The following is a 20,853-nucleotide window of genomic DNA, read 5'->3' as shown; positions in this document are numbered from 1 at the left end:
ACACAGAAGAGCCAGCACCCAGAACAAGATACACAGAGACCAAAACTGAGGGTTCTCAGCGGTCAGAGGACAAGTGAGAATGCTGAGCCAACATAGCTGGCGCTCCAGGCATCTGAGAAGCTGGTTTCCACAATGTGAACCAATCTGAAATCTGCCCTCTTAAGACGAACCCTGAAACAAGGTGTGTCGCTGCATGCCTGTAAGCGCTGGCACACACCTTGGGTTGAGGCAGGAGGGTCACAAGTCCAAGGTCTCAGATCAGCTGGGACTTCAGGTTCCACCTTTAAAAAAATTGTTTTACCCCTGCCTGAAGATCCAGCTCAGCGATGTGACACTTGCCTAGTAAGCCTTGGACCATCAGAACCAAAGCAGCGTCGGAACCAAATCATCACTTCTTCCCTAACACACACACAACTAAGAGATGCTGGCAAGATGGCTGAGCAGCTGAAGGTGGCCATCAAGTCTGTCCATGAGCGCAATATCTGGGAAAAGGGACTCCTCAAGGCTATCTTCCCCCTCACACACATACAAGTAAAACAAATGTTTGAAACATCTTTTTAAAAGCTTCTAAGCAAAACACATTTCTACTTAAGTCTCCCTTTTCCTTGCTGGGACAGCCTGCTTTGACATTCTACCACTATTTCTGATGAGGGCCTCCCACTGTAATCTAATCCAACACCTCAAAAGCCTGAGTCCATGGGATGATTAAAAGATTCTATTAGAGTTCATCCCAACCCCCAATGTATCACACACACCCTACTGTGGAAAGTTTAAAAAAAAGAAAAAAAACAAACCTCTTTGCTCTTCCCTGCTGAGGCCACTCATTTTCAACCCATTTCTCTAAACACTGTTTCTAACACCTCTTGTAAAGACTAAAGGAAAAGATGGGGAAGGAAACACCCCAGGCATCCCAGCAGGGTAACTAGCTCCTGTGACAAACCCAGGACATCAAGAGACAACTGGGGGTTAGAAAAAACAAAAAAAAAAAACTCAAAAACCTCAATTCAGTCCCCAGATGGTAGAAAGAGAGAGAGAGAGAGAGAGAGAGAGAGAGAGAGAGAGTCATTTAGATTCCTTTGTAGCACACAGAAGGGCTATGGATTTGAGACCCAGCATTGCATAAACCAGGTTTGGTAAAATCTAAGAAACTCAGAAGGCAGTGGCAGGAGGATCAAGTTCAAGCCCAGTCTGGGGTACATGGCAAAAGCAAAACCCTGGATGCCCCCACCCCCAATTCAGAAAAGAGTCTGAAAAAGTAAACTTTAATAAAAAAAAAAAACAAACAAACACACGGACACAACTTGAGATTCAAGCTAAGCTCTCCCCCTTGGCCTTTCACAGACAAGTGAGTTTTCCACCAAATCCAGACAAACTGAAGAGGCACCCACAGCGGACAGAGCCCAGTCCCTTTAGAAGGCGAACACGGCCAGCTTCTACTCAGGGTTGAACAACATCCACAGCTTGAGTGACGAAGCAGCAAGGCTGGTTTCCCACGAGGTTCAGAACGCCAGCTTCTTCATCAGCAGATACACTCTGGAATCCACCTCAAATCCATGTAGGTTGTTGGCATCACCCTGAAGTCTCATGAGCAGGCCCCCATAGGACACATACGCAGAGCTGAAACAAAAGGCCCTGACCCTGAGTCTGCGCTCCGGACCGGCTGTTTGTCAGCAGCTCTCCCTCCGTCTGTTTTAAGGCACTCTCCTTCCCCTAGTACTCGTCATTAGGAACCACAGGGCAGGACAGACTGAATGCAGACACAAAGCAGTGCTGTGTGCTGTTCACCCCAGTGGACTAAACACTGCTGTGCCCAGAACGGGAGTAGTCATTCACACAAATGAAGGTGTCACCACTCACTGCAGTGCCATACAGCTACTGGACTGTGGAGGCAGGGACTGGAGAGATGGCTCAGCCTTTAAAATCACTTACTGTTCTGGAAGAATGCAGAAGACCTGGATCCACTCCCCCAGCACCCACGGGACATCTTACAACCACCTCTAACTCCATTTCCAAGGTGCCCAAGGTCCCCTTCTGATCTTGGTGGTCTCATGCCTGCACATGGTACACATACAGATGTGCACACGTGCACACACAAATAAACACATACTTCTTTTGAAAATGCTAAGGAATCAGGTGGGTGGCACATATCTTTAATCCCAGCAGCAGGAGACAGTCAAGTAGGTCCCCTGAATTCAACACCAGTCCTGGTCTACATATTGAGTTCTAGGACAACCCAGGCTACATAGAGAGAACCTGCCTCAAAATAAACAAACAAACAAACAAATAAATAAAAATTTAAAAAAATTGAGGGAGAGTTTTTGATCAACAAGGGGAACTATGCTAAACAAAAGAAGAAAACACTGTAAAAGATCTTAAAGAGAAGAATAAACAAAGAAAAAAAAAGCTAGACTACTCAAACTCTTTTGTTTGTCTTTGTTTTCTCAAAACAGGGTCTCACTTATGTAGCCCTGGCTGTTCTGGTCTGTAGACCAGTCTAACCTTGATCTCACAAATCCACCTGCCTCTTCCTCCGGTGTGCTGGGATTAAACGGTGCCACCACACCAGCCAGTCAAACTCTGTACTAAAAGGTTCTCCTGGGCAACTCTGGTTCTTTTTCACATTACCTCCCTGCTTCAAGTTTCTGACAACCGTATTGTTTTAGCAGACTTTTAAAGAAAAGGAAAAAAGAAAAAAATAGGCAGGGAAACCAAGAACCAAGGGTTGAGTTACAGAGTAGCAACACATACACAAGCAAAAATAAAACCACAAAGGCCCAGTCAGTCATGAAATGCTGCCTAGTCATGAAAAGCTAGGAAGATGTCCTCTGTTGTCCCTCACAAACCACGATCGCCAAACTCTCCTGTGGACTACAGGACCCTGAAATCTTGATAACGGTGGTTAAGTAACCAACATTCAGTATGGAAATCATTCCCAAGACGAATTCTTCCACCTATTTGGGGTACTAGAAAAACATGGGCTCAGTGCGGATGTAGAAACATGGCAGTTTCAGAACAGGGACGGTGAAGGACTTTTCCAGACAAGGTTACTTACAGACGTGTTGCTGCTTCGGTTGAGGTCTCGTCCCCCTCAATCCTGTACACTTTCCCATACATTACATACTCAAACTGGTCAGCCCTACAAACAAGAGGCCAAGTTATTCTTCGTAGCAATCAGTAGCGTGAGAGACCTTAAAAAACGGAAACTGAGCCAGGCAGTGGTGGCACAGGCCTTTAATCTGAGCACTCAGGAGGCAGAGGCAGGTGGGGAGCTCTTGAATTCAAGGCCAGCCTGGTCTACAGCGCGAGTTCCAGGACAGTCAGGGCTACACAGAGAAACCCTGTCTCAAAAAAAACTAAAAAGATAAAAATAATTAAAATGGAAACTGATATCAAGAAATGCCATAGAAGCACAAGCGTATTTGGCTCTCACATCAGTTCAGTGAGCGAGACAGGACCGTCTGTATCTTATCGATGAGGAAAGAAAGGTTGAACGCCGTGGAGCTGAGAAATGAAAATTCAGTCTATAGCCATTGCTGTCCTAAATGACTCTGTAGACCAGGCTGGCCTCAAACTCACAGAGCTACTCCTGCCTTTCCCTCCTGGATTAAGTGTGTGCATCACCAGGCCAGCTACAGCAGTCTATCACACTAAGCTCCCTCCCAAAATCTAGGATACTATGTAATTATTTTCTTGGCTTTAAAAAAGCTATACCTTAAGTTGGCGTGGTGGCACGTACCTACATACCTTTAATCCCAGCAGGCGGATCTCTATGAGTTCAAGGCCAGCCTGGTCTACAAGAGCTAGTTCCAGACAGGCTCCAAAACCACAGAGAAACCCTGTCTCAAAAAAACAAAACAAAACAAAAAAACAAAAACCTACACCTGCAGGGTAGCACACACCTTTAATTCTAACACAGAAGGCAAAGGAGGTAGACAGCATCTGTGAGTTCGAGGCCACCTTGGTCTACGTAGTGTAGGCCAACCAGGACTACAGAGTGAGACCCCATCTCAAATAAATAGCTGCAGCTCCCAGCTTACACAAACTGCTCTCAGTAAGTAATAAAGCTGGGTGTTTCAACTTTTTTCATATTTTTTAGAGACATGGTCTCTGGAAGCCCAGGTTAGCCTCAGACTTGGTGTGAAGCCAAAGATATTCTTCTTTTTTTGGGGGGGGAGGGGTTCAAGACAAGGTTTCTCTGTAGCTTTGGAGCCTGTCCTGGAACTAGCACTTGTAGACCAGGCTGGCCTCGAACTCACAAAGATCCGCCTGCCTCTGCCTCCCGAGTGCTGGGATTAAAGGTGTACACCATCACCGCCCAGCTGCCAAAGACACTCTTGAACTCCTGATTCTCCAGCCTCATCTCCCCAAGCCCTGAAACTACAGGCCCAAACTACCACACCCAGTTCTGGTTGTCTGAATTCTAAGTGCAACAATGTCTTTTCCTAGAATTAAACAAAGCTCTTTATAATATACATAATATAGTACTTATCTAATGAGTCCCTCCTTTACTTCCCTCACCTGGAAGGCCTGTCATCCGTGGGGTTGTACTCGCCATCATCCAAAGTACCATCTTCATACAAAGTACTAGCTATGACCAACCGGAACTTGTCACCTGAAAAGAGCATCACTATCAGAGCGACGATGCGGAACCCAAAGACTGCAAAGCTCTTACAGGTGCCCGTGTCTGATACTTACCCAAGTCCACGGGGTAAATCTGAATGTTTACATCTAAGATGAGGTCCATCTTGAAAGACTCACTCTCACAGTGCAGCCGAGACACTGGGGAAGAGGGACAGACATGATTACAGACACTGGCTTGTGGGTCCAATGCAAGAGAATAAACCACCCAACAGGCCCACACCCACGAGCCTTGCTCTTCGTCCCAGAAGCACAAGTGCAATCCGAATCAGATTCACGAGAAGGAAGAAAGCCAAAAGCTCAGCAGCTGACAGGATCCCAAGAAAGAAACAAGATTTCTCTAACAGCAACCAGTCTCTAGGCTCTAAGCCTGCCTGGATGATTCAGATTAAACTTAACTCTGAACAAGATAGTCACTTATACAGAGATTCCTTCTTCCTGACAGGCACTCTGCTGAGGGAATCGGCAGAATGTATTGAGAACTGACTCCTGTCTTTAAAAAAATAAAATTATAAATAAAATAATTAAAATAAATAATAAAGTAATAATGATGATGATGATGATGCCGGGCGTGGTGGTGCACGCCTTTAATCCCAGCACTTAGGAGGCAGAGGCAGGCGGATCTCTGTGAGTTCAGGGCCAGCCTGGTCAACAAAGCAAGCTCCAGTATGTCCTACACAGAGAGACTGTGTCACGAAAAACAAAAAATTGTCTCTTGGCAAAGTGACACGAGAAGAAACAACTTCTGGATCACTAGGAAAATAAATACACCAAGCAGACAGCTGAATGAAATTCAAAGAGGACTTGGCCAAGAGCTGACAATTCTTGTGGCAATATAAAACTATAGATTAGGAGGGCAGGCAGGTAACTCGCTGCATGGCCTTAAGTAACAAAACAGGTAAGGCCCCATCCACCTCTTACTAGCATAAAGTGAAGTGTGCGAGAGAGGCTCACGGTACAGCACAACGCTGAACAGGGATTAGAGAGGTGCCCAAGGGTTTACCAGCACCAAAGCTAAGGGCCACCCAGGCTCCAGACACCGCAAATACAATAGGAAAAGCTGTCTCAAGTTCCTCATTATGAAAACAAACAAACAACTGTTTCCTGAAGGAGGTACCGAGAGTGGGGCGGACCACTTGGGGGTGGGCATGTTGGCCTCTTCCCACAGACCTCCCCTACACACCTTACCTCGGTCAAACTTCTTGCCTTCTGGGTCAATGTCTTTCACATCAAAAATATCCTCGAACAGGATGCCCGCCATCGTAAGGGGCACGAGAGCTGCAGAGGTGCGGAGCGCGCGGCCACGACTGGGAATTCGCGGACCCCCTCACGCGGAGAAAAGAAGACAGGGCAGAGTACCGCCCCAAAAGCGGCAGCCGGGCAGGGGGCGCATGCGCACAGGCTGCAGGACCGCGGCCACTTCCGCTGCCTCCCCCTCGGGGCTCCTGAACTTCCGCCGGGAAAGGCCACCTCGGAGCTGCTCTGGCCTGATGGGCGAGTCTCAAAGCCCGGTGACTCCGCCCAAGGCGGGGACAAACTAGGTTCCACCCCCGGCGGGTACCGCGCCGCGACCGGCTCTACGGCGCCCTCTTTAGATCCCGGATCCCGAAGCTTGCAAAGCCTGGGGGCCTAACCCAGCCAGGAACCTTGATCCTTGGCCCAGCCCGGGCCGAGCCCTGCCCTGCGAGCCGCGAGCCGGCCGAGGGCACAGTCCGTGCAGCAGGCGGGTGGAGCAGAGCCCCGCCCGCAGAGCGCCCGCCCAGCGGGACGTAGTACCCAGCCCCTCGGACTGCCACCAAAGTCCCCCACGCTGGTCCAAGCTGGCTCGGACCAGCTAGACGTCACCCGAGTCGGGTCTGTCCGGTTTGGGAATTTGCCATGATGTCACTCTCAGGGAAAGGAAAGCCCGCATTGTGCCCTCCCCTGGGGATTCACCTTCTCAGCACTCGCGTCTTCCCTTGGCCCTGCTTGGCACTAACCTCACACTCTGATCCCCTAGGACGCTGCCAATTGAACTTGGTACTGCCTGTCACCCCACTATATACTACCCTCTTCTGGACACTGATCTAGCGCGCCTTCACCCGGCACTGGACTTTCACTGGGAGGCGGCGACAGCTCTCGGTGCCCTCTTTCTAGGTGCTACCTCCTTGCATTGCGGTCCCCGTCGTGGGCATCGTACCCTCTCCTGGAGCACCTCTTTGTTTCCTGAATGAGTCTTCATCCTGGTACTGCTCTTTCTACACAGACTTCTGGGCACGGTCCTCTCCAGTGGCACCAACCTAACACTGCCCATCCTCTTTGTGCCCACGCCACACTGTTCTTATCCCTCCAAGAACCCTCAAAGACAACGCCGAGCCCCAGTAAGCCGCTTCCTCGAGGCGTCCGCAGCTACTCAAGTTCCCCCTTTAAGCGATGCCTGGGAGGAGCGACCTCTGCTCCCCCCCACACCCGCCTCCCAGGCACGGCCTCCCCCGCGCCAATAGCTCCCTTCCCTCGGGCCTCACCCCTTCCCGTCCCCTCCCACCTCCACCTCCGCCCCTCTCTCCAGGCCTAGCAGTTCCAGGTGCACCTTCCCGGGGGAACCAGAGGGAAAGAAGGAGAAAGGAGAAAGGGGGGCGATAAGGGAGCAGGCTCTCGGGGATCCTCCCAGATCCGTCTGAGCCGCCTGCAAGCACGAAGCAGCCCCAGTCGGGTCTGGCCCGGAGAGCTCGAATTATCCTTTTCTGCAGCCCCCCTGCCCCTGCCCGAGGATCACTACATCCCCAGCCCCTCCCACACAGCGCCGCAGCCGCCGGAGAGCCCGTCCCCTCCACGTGCCAGCGGACCCGCCCCCTACGGCCCCGCACCCTCTCGGGACCGGGTCAACCCCCGGCCTACCGACGGAGGGGGGGGCGCGAGACCGCGTTGCAAGCGCCCCCTGCCGCTTCTCCGGAGACCAGGAGGTGGCTCCGATGCAGACCCCAGCCCGACCCGGACGCCCCTTGCAGATGGGCCAGGGCGGAGCAGCAAGCAGGGCACCGCCCTCGGCCCGCCCGCCTAGGAGGAGACGCTAGCGGGAGGCTGAGCCTGCGGCGCGCGCCCGGGGACCCGTCGCACTCTGCACTCGGCCGCCGGGGCTGAGGGGACGGGACGGGTGCGGGCTCAGCGGGCCGGGAGCTGAGTCAAGGCCAGAGCCCGAGAAGCCAAGCGAGGCAGGAGGACAGTGCGCCGAGATGGCGGCCTCGGGGGCCGCGGCGGGAGCGGCGGCGGCGACGGGGGAAGGGATGGAGCCTCGGGCGCTGCAGTATGAGCAGACCCTGGTAAGTGAAACCTAAGGGGTGCGCTATGGCACCACGGCTGCAGGTTGCCCTAGGAAGTATGAGGACAGGCGGCCTACCCTAGCCCGGCCTCAGCCTTCCTCAGCTGTGGAAACTGAGGTTCGGGATCCGACAGGCTGTAGGTTCACGCTCGGGGTGTGTTGGAAAGCCGCTTGCTTGTTTCTGGCTGAGGCTGGTGGCCTGCAGAGGACAATGACACCAGGTGCTTGGCCCAGGTGCCCTTCCCCTTACTCCCTTACACGCTTTTGTTTTTTCCACTTAACCACTGGAGCCCAAGTTACAGCACGTCAGCCCCCTTTCTGGGTACCATCCGTACCTCCGAACTTTCTCCACATGCCTGTCCACATTGACCACCCTCCCAGTGCTCCTACTATGGCATGGCACTAAGCTGGGCGTGAAGACTGTAGGGAGGTGAGCAAATCCAAACCTGTCCCCTTGCCTTTAACAACTCAAAGTCCAGCATTGACGAGAACCCTTCAGTCGAACTTTTGGGAAAGGTGGCTTAGGTGACTTGTCACCCTGGGGACTGGAAGCAGGAATGGGTGTGAGAACTGGAACCTTTGTTCAGACTGGATCTAGGCAGGTACCCCACCACCAACATCCACGCCCATGAAGTGTCCCTTGAACTCTTAAGAAACAGGGGTCCCAAGCTTGGAGATGACTCATGGCCACCACTATTGAGAAGCCATTCAGCCTCATGTCACTAGGGTGGGGGGCCCAAGCCCTACAGAAAGAAGCTGGCCCTGTGGCTCCTTTTTATCAGCTTAGGCTGGAATTTGCCCAGAAGGGTGGCAGGGAGGAACCTCCTTGAGAGAGCCTAGACTGTAACTGAGTCAGGGAGGTGGCCAATTACCAGACTGTAGGAAACTGGCTAACTGGGAGAGGTGTCACTATGCCTAGGTGACACTAGTGGTGGCAAGCCCTTTTGTTTTCGATGGCTCTTATCCTTGCCATCCACAGGTCAAGGAGAGGGGCACTTGGCCATGGAAGCCGGGCACCTAACCTCTGAAATGGTATCTCTTTTGCACCAGCCGCCACTCCAGCTCCCTGTGTCTGAGAAAGGAGTTCTCAGGGTCAAGCTCTCCCTGCTCTGGCCTCTCCCACTTCCCCTCCTACCCTTTTGTCTTGCCCTCACCTCCTCCCACCTGCTGTTTCTAGACTCCAGTCTTCCTCCTCCCTGCTCTCCACACTTTCTCCCTCTTTCCTATGTGGTTCCTCTCCCCTCTGCCTCTCCCTTTCCTCTATGTCTCACCCTCTCTGTGTCTGTCCTCCCCCTCCACACACACACACAAACCCCAACCCCAACAGGAGCCCTTTGTGTCCTGAAGCTCCGCGGGTGGCAGCCAGAATCTACTCCTCCCCACCCCCCAACACACTCCCGGCTTGGCAGGTCCAGCCATAACTCTCTCCCTTCCCATCAGCCTGGTGTCCACAGTCACAGCTTTGCCATCTCCAGGCTCCGCCGTCCTCCGGACCTGTCACTGGCCTCAAGTGCAGCTCCAGTGCAGGACTGAAACCACCCAGCACTGCCCTACCCACCCAAAGAGGCTTTCCACTTTCAGCGGGCTGATGGGATCGTGGGGGTTCGGGAGTGGAGAATGAGGACAAGGGGATTAGGGTGGGTGGGAAGGGTGCTGCTGAGGTTGGTCACAGGCCAAAGGCCCAGCAGGAATGTGATAAGGATTGGGGCTGGGACCTCCTAGGCCCAGCTCAGCTGCACTCAGCTCCACCAACTCTTACTGTTGCTCCTGCGCCCTTGACCACCCCTTATTCTCTGACCTTCCCGCCTCCCACTTTCAGACCGCGCCTTCCTCTGGACCCTTCCCTCGCCTCCCCAGTGCCCTCACCCTTGGCTCGCTAGAAGAGGACTGATTATTCTGCCACCCCCAGAGTTGTGTCCCTGTACCTTGTCTGTCCCCATCACTCTGGCCGGGACAGCCCCCGCAGTCTACAGTGTGCATTGTTCCCACACTCTGAGCCTGAGTCAAAACTGGCTTCAAGATGGGGTACATAGTGTGGGAGCTAAGCAAAGGGGGGTTCAAAACCCAAAAACCCTCCCTGGATTCCCCACCACAGCCACACATGGTAATGCCACATTTTGTCCATTGCTCCAGATGTATGGCCGATACACTCAGGAACTTGGGGCCTTTGCCAAAGAGGAAGCTGCTCGGATTCGTCTGGGAGGGCCTGAGCCCTGGAAAGGGTCCCCTTCTGCCCGGACTCCCCCAGAGCTTCTGGAATATGGACAGAGCCGGTGTGCCAGATGCCGCAGTGAGATCTGGATCGGGGCAGGGACCTAGCTGTTCTGTGTTGGGAGAGGCAGAGACCATTAGAGCTGCCTATGGGGGATGGGGAGACAGGATTAGGAGCACTTTGGTACCAGCTTCTCTGTGACTCTTCCTTCCCCTGCTTCCAGTTTGTTCTGTACGCTGCCACAAGTTCCTAGTGTCCCGGGTTGGTGAAGACTGGATCTTCCTGGTCCTGTTGGGGCTCCTCATGGCATTGGTCAGTTGGGCCATGGACTATGCCATCGCTGTCTGTCTACAGGGTGAGGGCAAAGGCTGGAAAGGGCCACCCTGTTTCCTCCATGCCACAGTTGTTTAAGTAACTTGGCTCCTGGCCACTTTCTCTGGCCAGGCTGACTGCCCATCTCCAGGCATAGTTACTGCCACTTGCAGAGGCCACACCTTCTGGCCTGCCCTCCAACTGTCTTATCTATGATGGGCTTTGTCCCAGCAAATGCCTTCTAGGGCCTTCCCATCCCTCTGGGCCCCAGCTCTGTGTACTTGTCCTATCAGTGTGTCTCAGTGGCAGGCAAGGTGTGGATATGTGCACTGGAAGGCCAGCAAGCATGTCCTGTGCCCACAGCTCAGCAGTGGATGTCCCGGGGCTTAAACACCAACATCTTACTCCAGTACCTGGCTTGGGTTACCTACCCTGTTGTCCTCATCACTTTCTCTGCTGGATTCACCCAGATTCTGGCCCCGCAGGCTGTTGGTAGGATAGGAGGGGCTCAGGGGGGCGGGGGTGGAGCTCAAGCTTCCTGAATGGGGTCTCTCAGACAACTTCTGTGGGTCTGTGCCTCTGCAGGGTCTGGCATCCCTGAGATGAAAACCATCCTTCGGGGAGTGGTGCTAAAGGAATACCTCACCCTCAAGACCTTTGTAGCTAAGGTCATTGGGCTCACCTGTGCCCTGGGCAGTGGGATGCCCCTTGGCAAAGAGGTAATTGCAGGTTGGGGAATGAAGGCACCCCTCCCATCCGACAAAAAGCCAGGCCGAGGTCCAGAAGGCCCCACCCCTACTCACCACCAACCCCTACCTCCAGGGACCCTTTGTGCACATTGCCAGCATGTGTGCTGCCCTGCTCAGCAAGTTCCTCTCCCTCTTTGGGGGTATCTATGAGGTAAGAGGAGAACCCTAAGATCTGGGGAACGGGGTGGGAGTGGGGCTGCTGAGCCCAAACTGACGCTGCGTCCCCACCCTTGCCAGAATGAGTCCCGGAACACAGAGATGCTGGCTGCTGCGTGTGCAGTAGGAGTGGGCTGCTGCTTTGCAGCCCCTATCGGAGGTAGGCACGGCTCCAATCTGAGCCTAGCCCCACCTTTGGCCTCTCCCCCCTCGACCCCTCTTCTCCTGGGAGTAAGTCCACCGACCAGACTCTGGCCTCAAGGGCGATGTCCTCTGCCCCCTTGCAGGGGTCCTATTCAGCATTGAGGTCACCTCCACCTTCTTCGCTGTTAGGAACTACTGGCGGGGCTTCTTCGCAGCCACCTTTAGTGCCTTCATCTTTCGGGTCTTGGCAGTCTGGAACCGTGATGAAGGTGGGGATGTTGGTGGCGGTGAGGGCATCTGAGGCAAGTCAAGTGCGACACAAATTTACCTGCCACCCCTCTACTTCTTCCTTTCAGAAACCATCACTGCTCTCTTCAAAACTCGGTTCCGACTCGACTTCCCCTTTGACCTCCAGGAGCTCCCGGCCTTTGCTGTCATCGGGTAAGAAACTTCCAGGAGGGTGTGGGACAGAAGGTCTCCATAAGAAGGCCTCCCCTCCACCCTGGTCCTTCTCTCTTCTCCAGTATTGCTAGTGGCTTCGGGGGAGCCCTCTTTGTCTACCTGAACCGGAAGATTGTCCAGGTGATGCGGAAGCAAAAAACCATCAACCGCTTCCTCATGAGGAAGTATGTCGGCCATAGACTCTTTTCCAGGCTGTTCTGGAAGGGCTACACGGGGAGAGAGGGGGGTACTGAGGGTCTGAAGTAGAGGCCCTGTCAAAATCAGGCTTTCAGCCAGGTCAGCGCCACACACCTGTAATTCCAGTGCTCCAGAGACCGAGGTAGGAGGGTAGCACGGTCTAAGCCAGCCACGGCTACAGTAAGACTCTAGGGCTCTCTCATGAAAGGTACACTTGGGAAGTCAGCTGGTGTTTTCATGCTGATGCTATGACGTGTATCATGTGGAAAACCCCTGGGATCTGCTACTTTGGAACCTTTGTCAGTGGCAGGAGCACTTGGGATAAAAGACCAAGGTTTTCTTAGGTTTTCAGGCCTGGTCCAGATAGCAGTGTTTGTACCTCATGACTCCATGACCAGTGTGGCTGGACATTTTTTGTCTCAGAACACTTTTTTCGTTCTGAGCCTGAGAACTGAGAATGGGAAGGGCTTGTGCTGTTGTCTACAGAACCTCTCCCACAAGCCTTCCCTGGCCTTGAACTCAGAGTCACCCTCCTCTGCCACCCAGGTGTGTGCGCCACGCCTGCCTCACCCTCACTTAGGTCACCATTGAGGGCAGATAGTGGACGAGGCTTGGTTAGGCCTTCAAGTCTCTTGTCCTTTAGCTGGGTCTTTTGAGAATCGAGGCCGTCACAGCTCAGACTTGTCCTAGAAAGGACTAGAGATGCATTTGCTGTTGCTGCCCCTTCTACTCCCAGCTCTTAGAACAATACTAATCTACCATCGCCCTTGAAGCTGCGGCATAAAACACAATAAAAGGACTTACTCTCAGGCGCTGTGGCTTGATATACAAGCCCTGCTCTAATCTTAGACCTGAGGCATGTAAGGGCACCTGGCCTGTGATCTGTCCCTGGGAGGTGTGTGACTTTTGTCTGATGCTGTCAAACCTCTGTCTGTAGACGGCTGCTCTTCCCGGCACTGGTGACTCTGCTCATCTCCACTCTGACCTTCCCCCCTGGCTTTGGACAGTTCATGGCTGGACAGGTAGCCCCTAGCAGAAATGTGACCCCCATGCCCATACCCAGATGCACTCCTTTCCAAAGCCCACAGCCCTAGCGTGACTGGGACCCCTTGTTCCCAGGACTCCTACGGGCCTCTTCCCTGAGATCCTGTGCCCCATCCTAAAGTGTTCTGTTCACTCTAGCTCTCACAGAAAGAGACCCTCGTCACTCTATTTGACAACCGGACATGGGTCCGCCAGGGCCTGGTAGAGGATCTAGAACTACCCAGCACTTCACAGGCCTGGAGCCCACCACGTGCCAATGTTTTCCTCACTCTGGTCATCTTCATTCTCATGAAGGTGAGACCCCTTCCATGGCTATATACCACCAGTGTTGACCCAGTGTTGACCCAGGCCACGCACTTACCATGGAGTCGGAATATTGTGAGAAAGGTACCCTTATCCCTGTCTTAAAGATGGTGACTCAAAACCCAGAGAAGTAACTGCCAAAGCAGTTGGTTGGGTGAGAGGATGTGAACCCCAGCCTTCTGGTTCTGGTGTCCTTTCTTTCCCCTTCACCTCCGGGGATTCTGCTGAGAAGGCTGCACTTGCTAGATGGGCAGGGTGGGCTTCCCTGAGGTCTGTTTTGAACCCCTCCTGCCTACAGTTCTGGATGTCTGCCCTGGCCACCACCATCCCAGTGCCCTGTGGGGCCTTCATGCCTGTCTTTGTCATTGGTGAGTCTGCAGCTGCCTGCTTCCAGCCTACGCCCTTCATACCTCTGGCTGTCCCCTGTAGAGCCCTCCTTTGCCCAGGAGTGGGTTTTGGCCCAACTCTAGCCCAGACCCCGACTCCCATGGGACTGCCCCATGTACTAAATGACCCGCCGGCCCCTCCCCCACCTTCTGACCCTCTCTCTTCCTAGTGTTCCCCCACTACCTCTTTCTCTTCCTAAAACCCTCCCTGAAGGAGCAGCATTTGGGCGGCTGGTGGGTGAAAGCATGGCCGCCTGGTTCCCAGATGGGATTCACACGGATAGCAGTACCTACCGGATTGTACCTGGAGGCTATGCCGTGGTTGGTGAGCACCCAGTTCTGTTTGCTATGTGGTGTTAGGGATCAGAGCCAGGGAACTGCACATGCTGCAGCCCCAGCAGTACCCCAAGACTGCATCTGCATTGGGAGACTCCTGGCCCAGCTAGACTCTGGGGCTCTGGTGCCCCCTGCTGGCAGGGCCATAGGCCGAAGCTCTGAGGGACTCTAAGCGATTCTCACCCCTGGGAAGGAAGGGAAAGTCTCCTGGGGACTGAACACCCTGAGGAGACTGAGCATGGCTCTTCCTAGGGGCAGCTGCACTTGCAGGAGCAGTGACACACACAGTGTCCACGGCTGTGATTGTCTTCGAGCTCACGGGCCAGATCGCCCACATTCTGCCTGTCATGATCGCCGTCATCTTGGCTAATGCTGTTGCCCAGAGCCTGCAGCCCTCCCTCTATGACAGCATCATCCGCATCAAGAAGCTGCCCTACCTGCCTGAACTGGGCTGGGGCCGCCACCAGTATGAAGGGCCCAGTGCAAAGAGGGTGGGAGTGAGGGGTAGGCCTCCCAGGACCCTTCAACCCCACCTGCAGCAAGGTCCCAAACTAGTAAGGCTGAGATCCTAGCTATTTTGCTCTGCGTCAGAGATGCCCTCACCCTGGGGGATCTGTAGCTGCCCTCTACTGACCCAAAAGGAGTGTAGAGAGAACACTAACTGCCCCCTGTGGCTCTCCAGCCTTCCCCATGACCCTGGGATGGTGGTACTCTGGGCCAGCATTTCATGCGGAGCATACACTGAATGCCCGACTCTATCCCCAGGCAATACCGGGTGCGGGTAGAAGACATCATGGTACGGGATGTACCCCATGTAGCCCTCAACTGCACCTTCCGGGACCTGCGGCTGGCACTGCACAGGACCAAGGGCCGCATGTTGGCTCTAGTAGAGTCCCCTGGTGAGGCCCAGAGGGGTCCCAGGTGTTATGAGCATCTCCTGGGGGCTCAGTGCTGAAAGGGCTAGGGAGCCCAGGACCAGTGTCCGTATTCTATATAGGTCAACACTTGGCAAGCAGGGTTTTCCTCCAGGGCCCCAGCTTAGGTGTGGGAAGAACACGCGCCTGAGCCTCTTCCCTTGTTCTCTCCAGAGTCTATGATCCTGCTGGGCTCTATCGAACGCTCACAGGTAGTAGCATTACTGGGGGCCCAGCTGAGCTCAGCACGCCGGCGGCAGCACATGCAAAAGCTAAGGCAAGCCCAGATGTCTCCACGGTCAGATCAGGAGAGCCCCCCTAGTTCTGAGACGTCCATCCGCTTCCAGGTAAGGAAAAAAGTGCTCCGTGACCACACATCCTTCGGAAGTGTCATCTTGAAGGTTCTGAACCACAGCCTCCCAACCCCTCCCTGTCCATGCAGGTGAACACAGAGGGCACAGCCTTCTCAGGATCCCACGGGCAGACTCACAAGCCCCTGAAACCTGCCCTAAAGAGAGGGTCTAGCCATACCACAAGCCTCCAGGAAGGTACCACAGGTGAGCCCTTTCTACCCCACCTCGGACGAAGCCTGAGCCACCACAGATGAATGAGGCGATAAGGCGTACAAGGTGGAGCTGGAAAAGCCTCTCTCCCCTTGCCTTCTGCACCTTACCTTACCCCTATCCAACTTGCCCCCTCATCTCGGGTTTGGAACACAGGCAACACGGAGTCAGCAGGCATTGCCCTCAGAAGCCTCTTCTGTGGCAGTCCACCTCAGGAGGCCTCTTCAGAAGTGAGTAGGCCAGATGCTCACCTCCTGTCTGCCCCACTCCCTTCCTGACTCTCCTCTCTGCCTGCCTCCTGCCCTCCTGTCTGCCCCTGCCCCTTCTCCTTGGTTCCACCCCACCCTTCACACCCCTCTCCCCATAACCTCAACTCCTTTCTGCTTTGGCTCTGACAAAGTTGGAAAAGTCGGAATCCTGTGAAAAACGCAAGCCGAAGCGGGTCCGAATCTCCCTGGCGGTACGTGTGCCCCTCTTCCCGAAGCTCAGGAGCAGCTGGCCCGGAGGGCTGGGGTCTAGGTGGGACAAACCTCTCAGAGCCAGGAGTACATCCACTTCCCTCCCTCCCTTCTCCTAGAGTGACTCCGACCTGGAAGGCGAGATGAGTCCTCAGGAGGTGAGATGCCGCTATAGACTCTAGACCGCTTCTTCCTGGGTGTGTTGTCAATCACAGGGGGGAAAGGGGGCAAACCAGCCTTCAGAGAGCTGAGAGGAGCTCCCTCTCCCTGATCATCGGTCTCTCGCTGTCAGATCTTAGAGTGGGAAGAACAGCAACTAGATGAGCCTGTCAACTTCAGCGACTGCAAAATTGATCCTGCGCCCTTCCAGCTAGTGGAGCGGACTTCTTTGCACAAGGTAGGACAGGGTAGGTTTGGACTCAGACCCAGGTGATGGTGTCCGAGGAAGGCATGAGGGACAGTATATTTGATGCCGTTTTTTAGAACATACTGCTCTAGGCCATGGGAGCCTGGGAGCCAGGACTTCTCAGCCTTGTCCTGTCCTTACTCCTTGGTGGAGCCAGGCATCGTTTCTCCTCCGCTCAGTCTTACCCCTGGGAACTCTGGACCAAAGCAACTACAAAGACACAGCTTGAACTGGGTGGAAGCCAGAAGGCCAAACCAGGGTCAGAGCTAGGCAGGAGGCTGCCAGAGCCCAACAAGGCTGATACACACCCACGCTGGAAAAAAAGGGGGGCAGGGGGAGTGAGAAACAGGCCAGATAAGAAAATCTAATAAACAGGCTAAGAACCAGTGAAGAAGGGTGAGGTGACTGCAGCAAAGAGATAAACAAAGAGGAGAGACGCCAGTAGGGGGCTTGGAATGTCAGACCCCAGAGAGTCAGCTTCAAGCAGGTCAAAGAAAAACTGGTAGAGGAGCCTCAGAAAGACAGCTCCGCAGAGGGGGCAGCGGGAAGAGGAAGAAGTACAGAGCGTTGGAGGTAGGCGGTGTACACACTGGAGCAAGGGACAAAAGTGACAGGGGTGGGTCAGTGGTCTCAAGGCTTCAACTGTAACTGTTGCTAAAACGTCAGCATAGTACATAGCTGAGGCCCTGACGGGTAGGCTAGGAGACAAAAGAGCAAAAATAAAGAAACTTCGAGGAACTGCAGAGCTTTCGCAGAGGAAAAGGGGCTAGGCCAGAAGACAGTCCAAGCTGTACTTCACAGCCTTTCTTCCCAAGATCGCCACAGTTTCCCAATCGTCAGCCATCTTCTTCTTTTTCCTTTCTTGACACAGGATCTCATATAACCCAAGTAGGCCTCGAACTCACAACAGTCTGCCTGCCTTGGTCTCCCTGGAGATTTCAGGCACACACCATCATACCCAGCAGTGATCCCCTTGATTTTCTGTCATACATAATGGTGGTGATAAGAACACTGGCATGCTTGAGTGCTTGCTGTGTGCCAGGCACCACGCCAAGCTTCACCCGTCTAATTTATAGTTCTCGCAACCATACTAGCCGATAGGTATTATGACATTCCAGTTTTTATAGACGTCGAAATTGCCCAAATGGGCACATCAAGGAAGTAACAAAGTTGGGCCTGGACCCAGAGATAATCCGGCCCGAGAGCCTGTCTTAACCAGTCTAAAACGGGGAAAGGAAGCCAGGGCCCAGTTCCGGCCCTGCTCTCAGAATTCTTTCAGAAGGCCATGTTATCCTTTTCCCTGTCAGTGTAGTTCACTGTTCCCAGGCCCAAGAAATTTGGGCCCTCCAATGGGCTCCATGGTGTCCAATTGAATTAAAATGAAAAAGAACAAAGTAGGTGTTTGTTACAAACTTCAGCTATCTCAGGAAGGGAAGAAGCCGCCGAGGAACCACTAACAAAAGTACAAAGAACTGGAATAACATAAAAGATTAGAATTCTAGAGATTAGATTCTAAATGAGAATCTACTTATTAACAAAGCAGTAAGCAGTAACCCACTTAAATTGAGGAGGGATACTCTGAGAGGACGTGAACCCATGAGACTATTGAGGAAGCTCGCAGTGCAGCTAGCTACAGTGGGTAGCAATGAGGCCAGAGTGCCAAGGTGACGGCAAGACTGGCAACCCAAATCCTCCCTCCCTGCTGCGTCTAAGTTCAGCTGCAGAAGTTGAGCAAGTTGCTTAGCCTTTCTGTTTGCTTATCTATAGAGTAGGGGTGGCACAAGCTGAGTGTGGTGGCATCTGCCTGTAATGTTAGCACTGAGGAGGTAGAGGAGCAGACGATCAGAGTCTTTTGTGAACTACACAGCAAGTTTACCTTACTTCAGAAAAGAAAAGTTGGAAGGGCAGTGGTGGTACATGCCTTGACTTCCAGCACTCAGGAGGCAGAGGCAGGCAGATCTCTGTGAGTTCAAGGCCATCCTGGTCTACAGAACAAGTTCCAGGACAGCCAGAGCTGTTACAAGCTGTCTTGAAAGACATGAATGAATGAATGAATGAATGAATGAATGAAAAGTGAAAAGTAAAGCCTGGAAGCTAGGCATAGCAGGATGGTAAGCTGGCAGGCCAGTCTGGGCTGACTTAAGGGATCTCATGGGCCATTCTAGGGAGTACCAGGTGCCGCTCAAGTTTTAGAAAGCCATAGAATGTCAGAGTCCAGCTGGAGCGGGGAGGCAGGAAGTAGGAAAACTCATTCTGCTGTTGTCTCAGCCCTGGTGACGGTGCGGATCTGGAGCAGAACTAGGGAGAATGGCACAGATGTCCCAGAAGTAGAGCGGTAAGCTTGGCAATCGCTAGGCACAGGTTGTTCGCAGGCCCATAAAAGCACATTGCCTGCTAGGTCGCTGTGGTTGGGAACGAGCAGGAAAAGAACGTCCCGGGAACTGTTTAATGGGCTCCTCGGGAGAAGGTGAGATGGATTATTTAACCATACCTTATGGTAAAGATGTTTCCCCTGGGGAAGACAGGGAAATTAAGGCTCATCTGTAGCATGTAGGGTTCAAGTTATATAACAAGATTGCTAACTACATGACATTGAAGAAATATGACTTCAAAAGATGGGGTCTCTCTTTTTTGTTTGTTTTTCGAGACAGCATTTCTCTGTGCAGCCATGGTTCCCGAAACTGGCTCTGTAGACCAGGCTGGCCTTGAACTCAAAGAGCTACCTGCCTCTGCCTCCTGAGTACTGGGATTAAAGGCATGCACCACCAGAAAACTGAATATCTAAGATGTAACACTATGATGGCACACACCTAATACTAATACTAATAAACACCTAAACCTAATACTTAGGAGGCTGAGGCAGGAGCAGTACTATGAGTTCAAGGCTAGCCTGGGCTAAGCAGTGAGACCTTCAAAAAGAAACAAATCCGAATTCTACTGGAGCTACAGCTCAGCGGGTAGACAATTTACCCAGCATGGATGATACTCTGGCTTTGATCTCAGAACCAAACACTGAGACCCTTGCTTCTTTATAAGTATGGTCATGCCCCAGGTGGGGGAAATTGGGAAATTTCCGTAAGCCCCTTCCCATCATTTTATATAAGACAGTATTTAAGACGTGAGACATTAGGTGTTCGGGAAGCTGTTGGTGCTGCCCCTCTTGATTCACCTGTTAGGCCAAGAGGCTCCCAAGTACACCCAGAACAGAAGATAACAAATTCCAGGAAATGCTGAGAGCTGTTTTCGAAACAGCAAATGGGAACTGCTGATAATATAAAGGTGGTCACATCTCACGGCTTGGAACATTCCCATGGCATTTCCCTCCGGCAGTGCCTCCCACTACTGCACCCCTTCTCTTCCACACCCTCCCCTCATTTTGCCCTGATCCCCTCTGACTGTGTTTCTGAGCTGCCGCTTTGAATATCAAGTACAGTGTCCCCTCTCCCTGCTCTGCAGACCCATACCATCTTCTCACTGCTGGGCGTGGACCACGCTTATGTCACCAGCATTGGCAGACTCATTGGAATTGTGACCCTCAAGGAGGTGAGGTGAAAGGACCAAAGCTACTTCCACTTCTAAATGTCTGCCCCCGCTGGGGGGGAAGTCCTGGGGAGGGGTCTCAGCAGGGAACAGACACCTGACTCTTACCTTTCCAGCTCCGGAAGGCTATTGAGGGCTCTGTCACAGCACAGGGTGTAAAAGTCAGGCCACCCCTTGCCAGTTTCCGGGACAGTGCCACCAGCAGCAGCGACACAGAGACCACTGAAGTGCATGCGCTCTGGGGACCGCTATCCTGCCATGGCCTCCCACGAGAGGGCAGCCCTTCTGACAGTGATGACAAGTGCCAGTGACCCCTCACTGGATGGCCTATATTCCTTCTGCAAGCAGCAGCAACCAGAAGCTGGAACCCAAGTCCACTCTAGCTGTGGGCTGCCAGCTCCTCCATCTCCTGGCGGGCCTACCTGGAATGTAACTCAACACCTACCTGCTAGAGGATCAGCTATGCCCTGGCAGGATGAGGTGGGGTCCTGTGGCCCTTGCCCACTCTTTGAGAAAGGGGCAGAACTAAAATGGGTTTATACTGGAACCTCCAATGACAAGATGTATATAGAAATTTACAAAGATTTTTATATTAATTTAATAAAACAATAAATAGAATAAAGTAAACACCTAATTAGCCACTCATGTATAGAACACTTGTGCTGTTGGCTCATGTTTTCCTCTTGGATCCTCTTACCTGCCCAAGCCTGAGACTTCAGTCCACAGCCACCTATCAACCCCAGCGTCCCAGCAAT

General features: G+C 53.0%; 2 protein-coding genes across 2 annotated transcripts; one reads left to right on the top strand and one right to left on the bottom strand.

The window, feature by feature from the left end:
* Positions 1 to 1,248: 1,248 nt before the first annotated feature.
* Polr2h (RNA polymerase II, I and III subunit H) lies at positions 1,249 to 7,042 on the bottom strand. The gene is made up of 5 exons (XM_041678361.1): positions 5,827 to 7,042; positions 4,696 to 4,779; positions 4,519 to 4,612; positions 3,053 to 3,136; positions 1,249 to 1,617 (listed from the first exon to the last, which is right to left on the bottom strand). Exons 1-5 carry the CDS (start codon positions 5,897 to 5,899, stop codon positions 1,500 to 1,502), a joined length of 453 nt encoding a protein of 150 aa, XP_041534295.1. The 5' UTR covers positions 5,900 to 7,042; the 3' UTR covers positions 1,249 to 1,499.
* Positions 7,043 to 7,232: 190 nt separating this feature from the next.
* On the top strand, positions 7,233 to 20,736 carry Clcn2 (chloride voltage-gated channel 2). Its single transcript, XM_041677793.1, has 24 exons — positions 7,233 to 7,937; positions 10,070 to 10,226; positions 10,372 to 10,503; positions 10,824 to 10,952; positions 11,046 to 11,179; positions 11,283 to 11,360; positions 11,447 to 11,525; positions 11,653 to 11,778; positions 11,866 to 11,950; positions 12,034 to 12,135; positions 13,086 to 13,170; positions 13,331 to 13,486; positions 13,794 to 13,863; positions 14,096 to 14,206; positions 14,470 to 14,683; positions 14,983 to 15,116; positions 15,306 to 15,478; positions 15,574 to 15,688; positions 15,851 to 15,924; positions 16,095 to 16,154; positions 16,272 to 16,310; positions 16,445 to 16,549; positions 20,015 to 20,101; positions 20,215 to 20,736. Exons 1-24 carry the CDS (start codon positions 7,851 to 7,853, stop codon positions 20,407 to 20,409), a joined length of 2,727 nt encoding a protein of 908 aa, XP_041533727.1. The 5' UTR covers positions 7,233 to 7,850; the 3' UTR covers positions 20,410 to 20,736.
* Positions 20,737 to 20,853: the final 117 nt, after the last annotated feature.

This window comes from Microtus oregoni, unplaced genomic scaffold (genome assembly GCF_018167655.1).
Source record: "Microtus oregoni isolate MIOR12 unplaced genomic scaffold, Mior012 000029F_ref0000214, whole genome shotgun sequence".
Classification (NCBI taxonomy): domain Eukaryota; kingdom Metazoa; phylum Chordata; class Mammalia; order Rodentia; family Cricetidae; genus Microtus; species Microtus oregoni.
The sequence above is the reverse complement of the archived record's forward strand: the minus strand, read 5'-3'. Positions and strand labels throughout refer to the sequence as shown.

What these genes read in the sequence shown, in the direction of transcription:
- Polr2h (XM_041678361.1), bottom strand. Translation starts at nt 5,899, where the DNA reads ATGGCGGGCATCCTGTTCGAGGATATTTTTGATGTGAAAGACATTGAC. An exon ending in GATTTACCCCGTGGACTTGG is followed by an intron (nt 4,613 to 4,695) that starts GTAAGTATCAGA and finishes TGCTCTTTTCAG; the next exon opens with GTGACAAGTTCCGGTTGGTC. An exon ending in ACCGAAGCAGCAACACGTCT is followed by an intron (nt 1,618 to 3,052) that starts GTAAGTAACCTT and finishes CTTTTGTTTCAG; the next exon opens with CTCTGCGTATGTGTCCTATG.
- Clcn2 (XM_041677793.1), top strand. Translation starts at nt 7,851, where the DNA reads ATGGCGGCCTCGGGGGCCGCGGCGGGAGCGGCGGCGGCGACGGGGGAA. An exon ending in AACCGCTTCCTCATGAGGAA is followed by an intron (nt 12,136 to 13,085) that starts GTATGTCGGCCA and finishes CTCTGTCTGTAG; the next exon opens with ACGGCTGCTCTTCCCGGCAC. An exon ending in AGACGTCCATCCGCTTCCAG is followed by an intron (nt 15,479 to 15,573) that starts GTAAGGAAAAAA and finishes CTGTCCATGCAG; the next exon opens with GTGAACACAGAGGGCACAGC.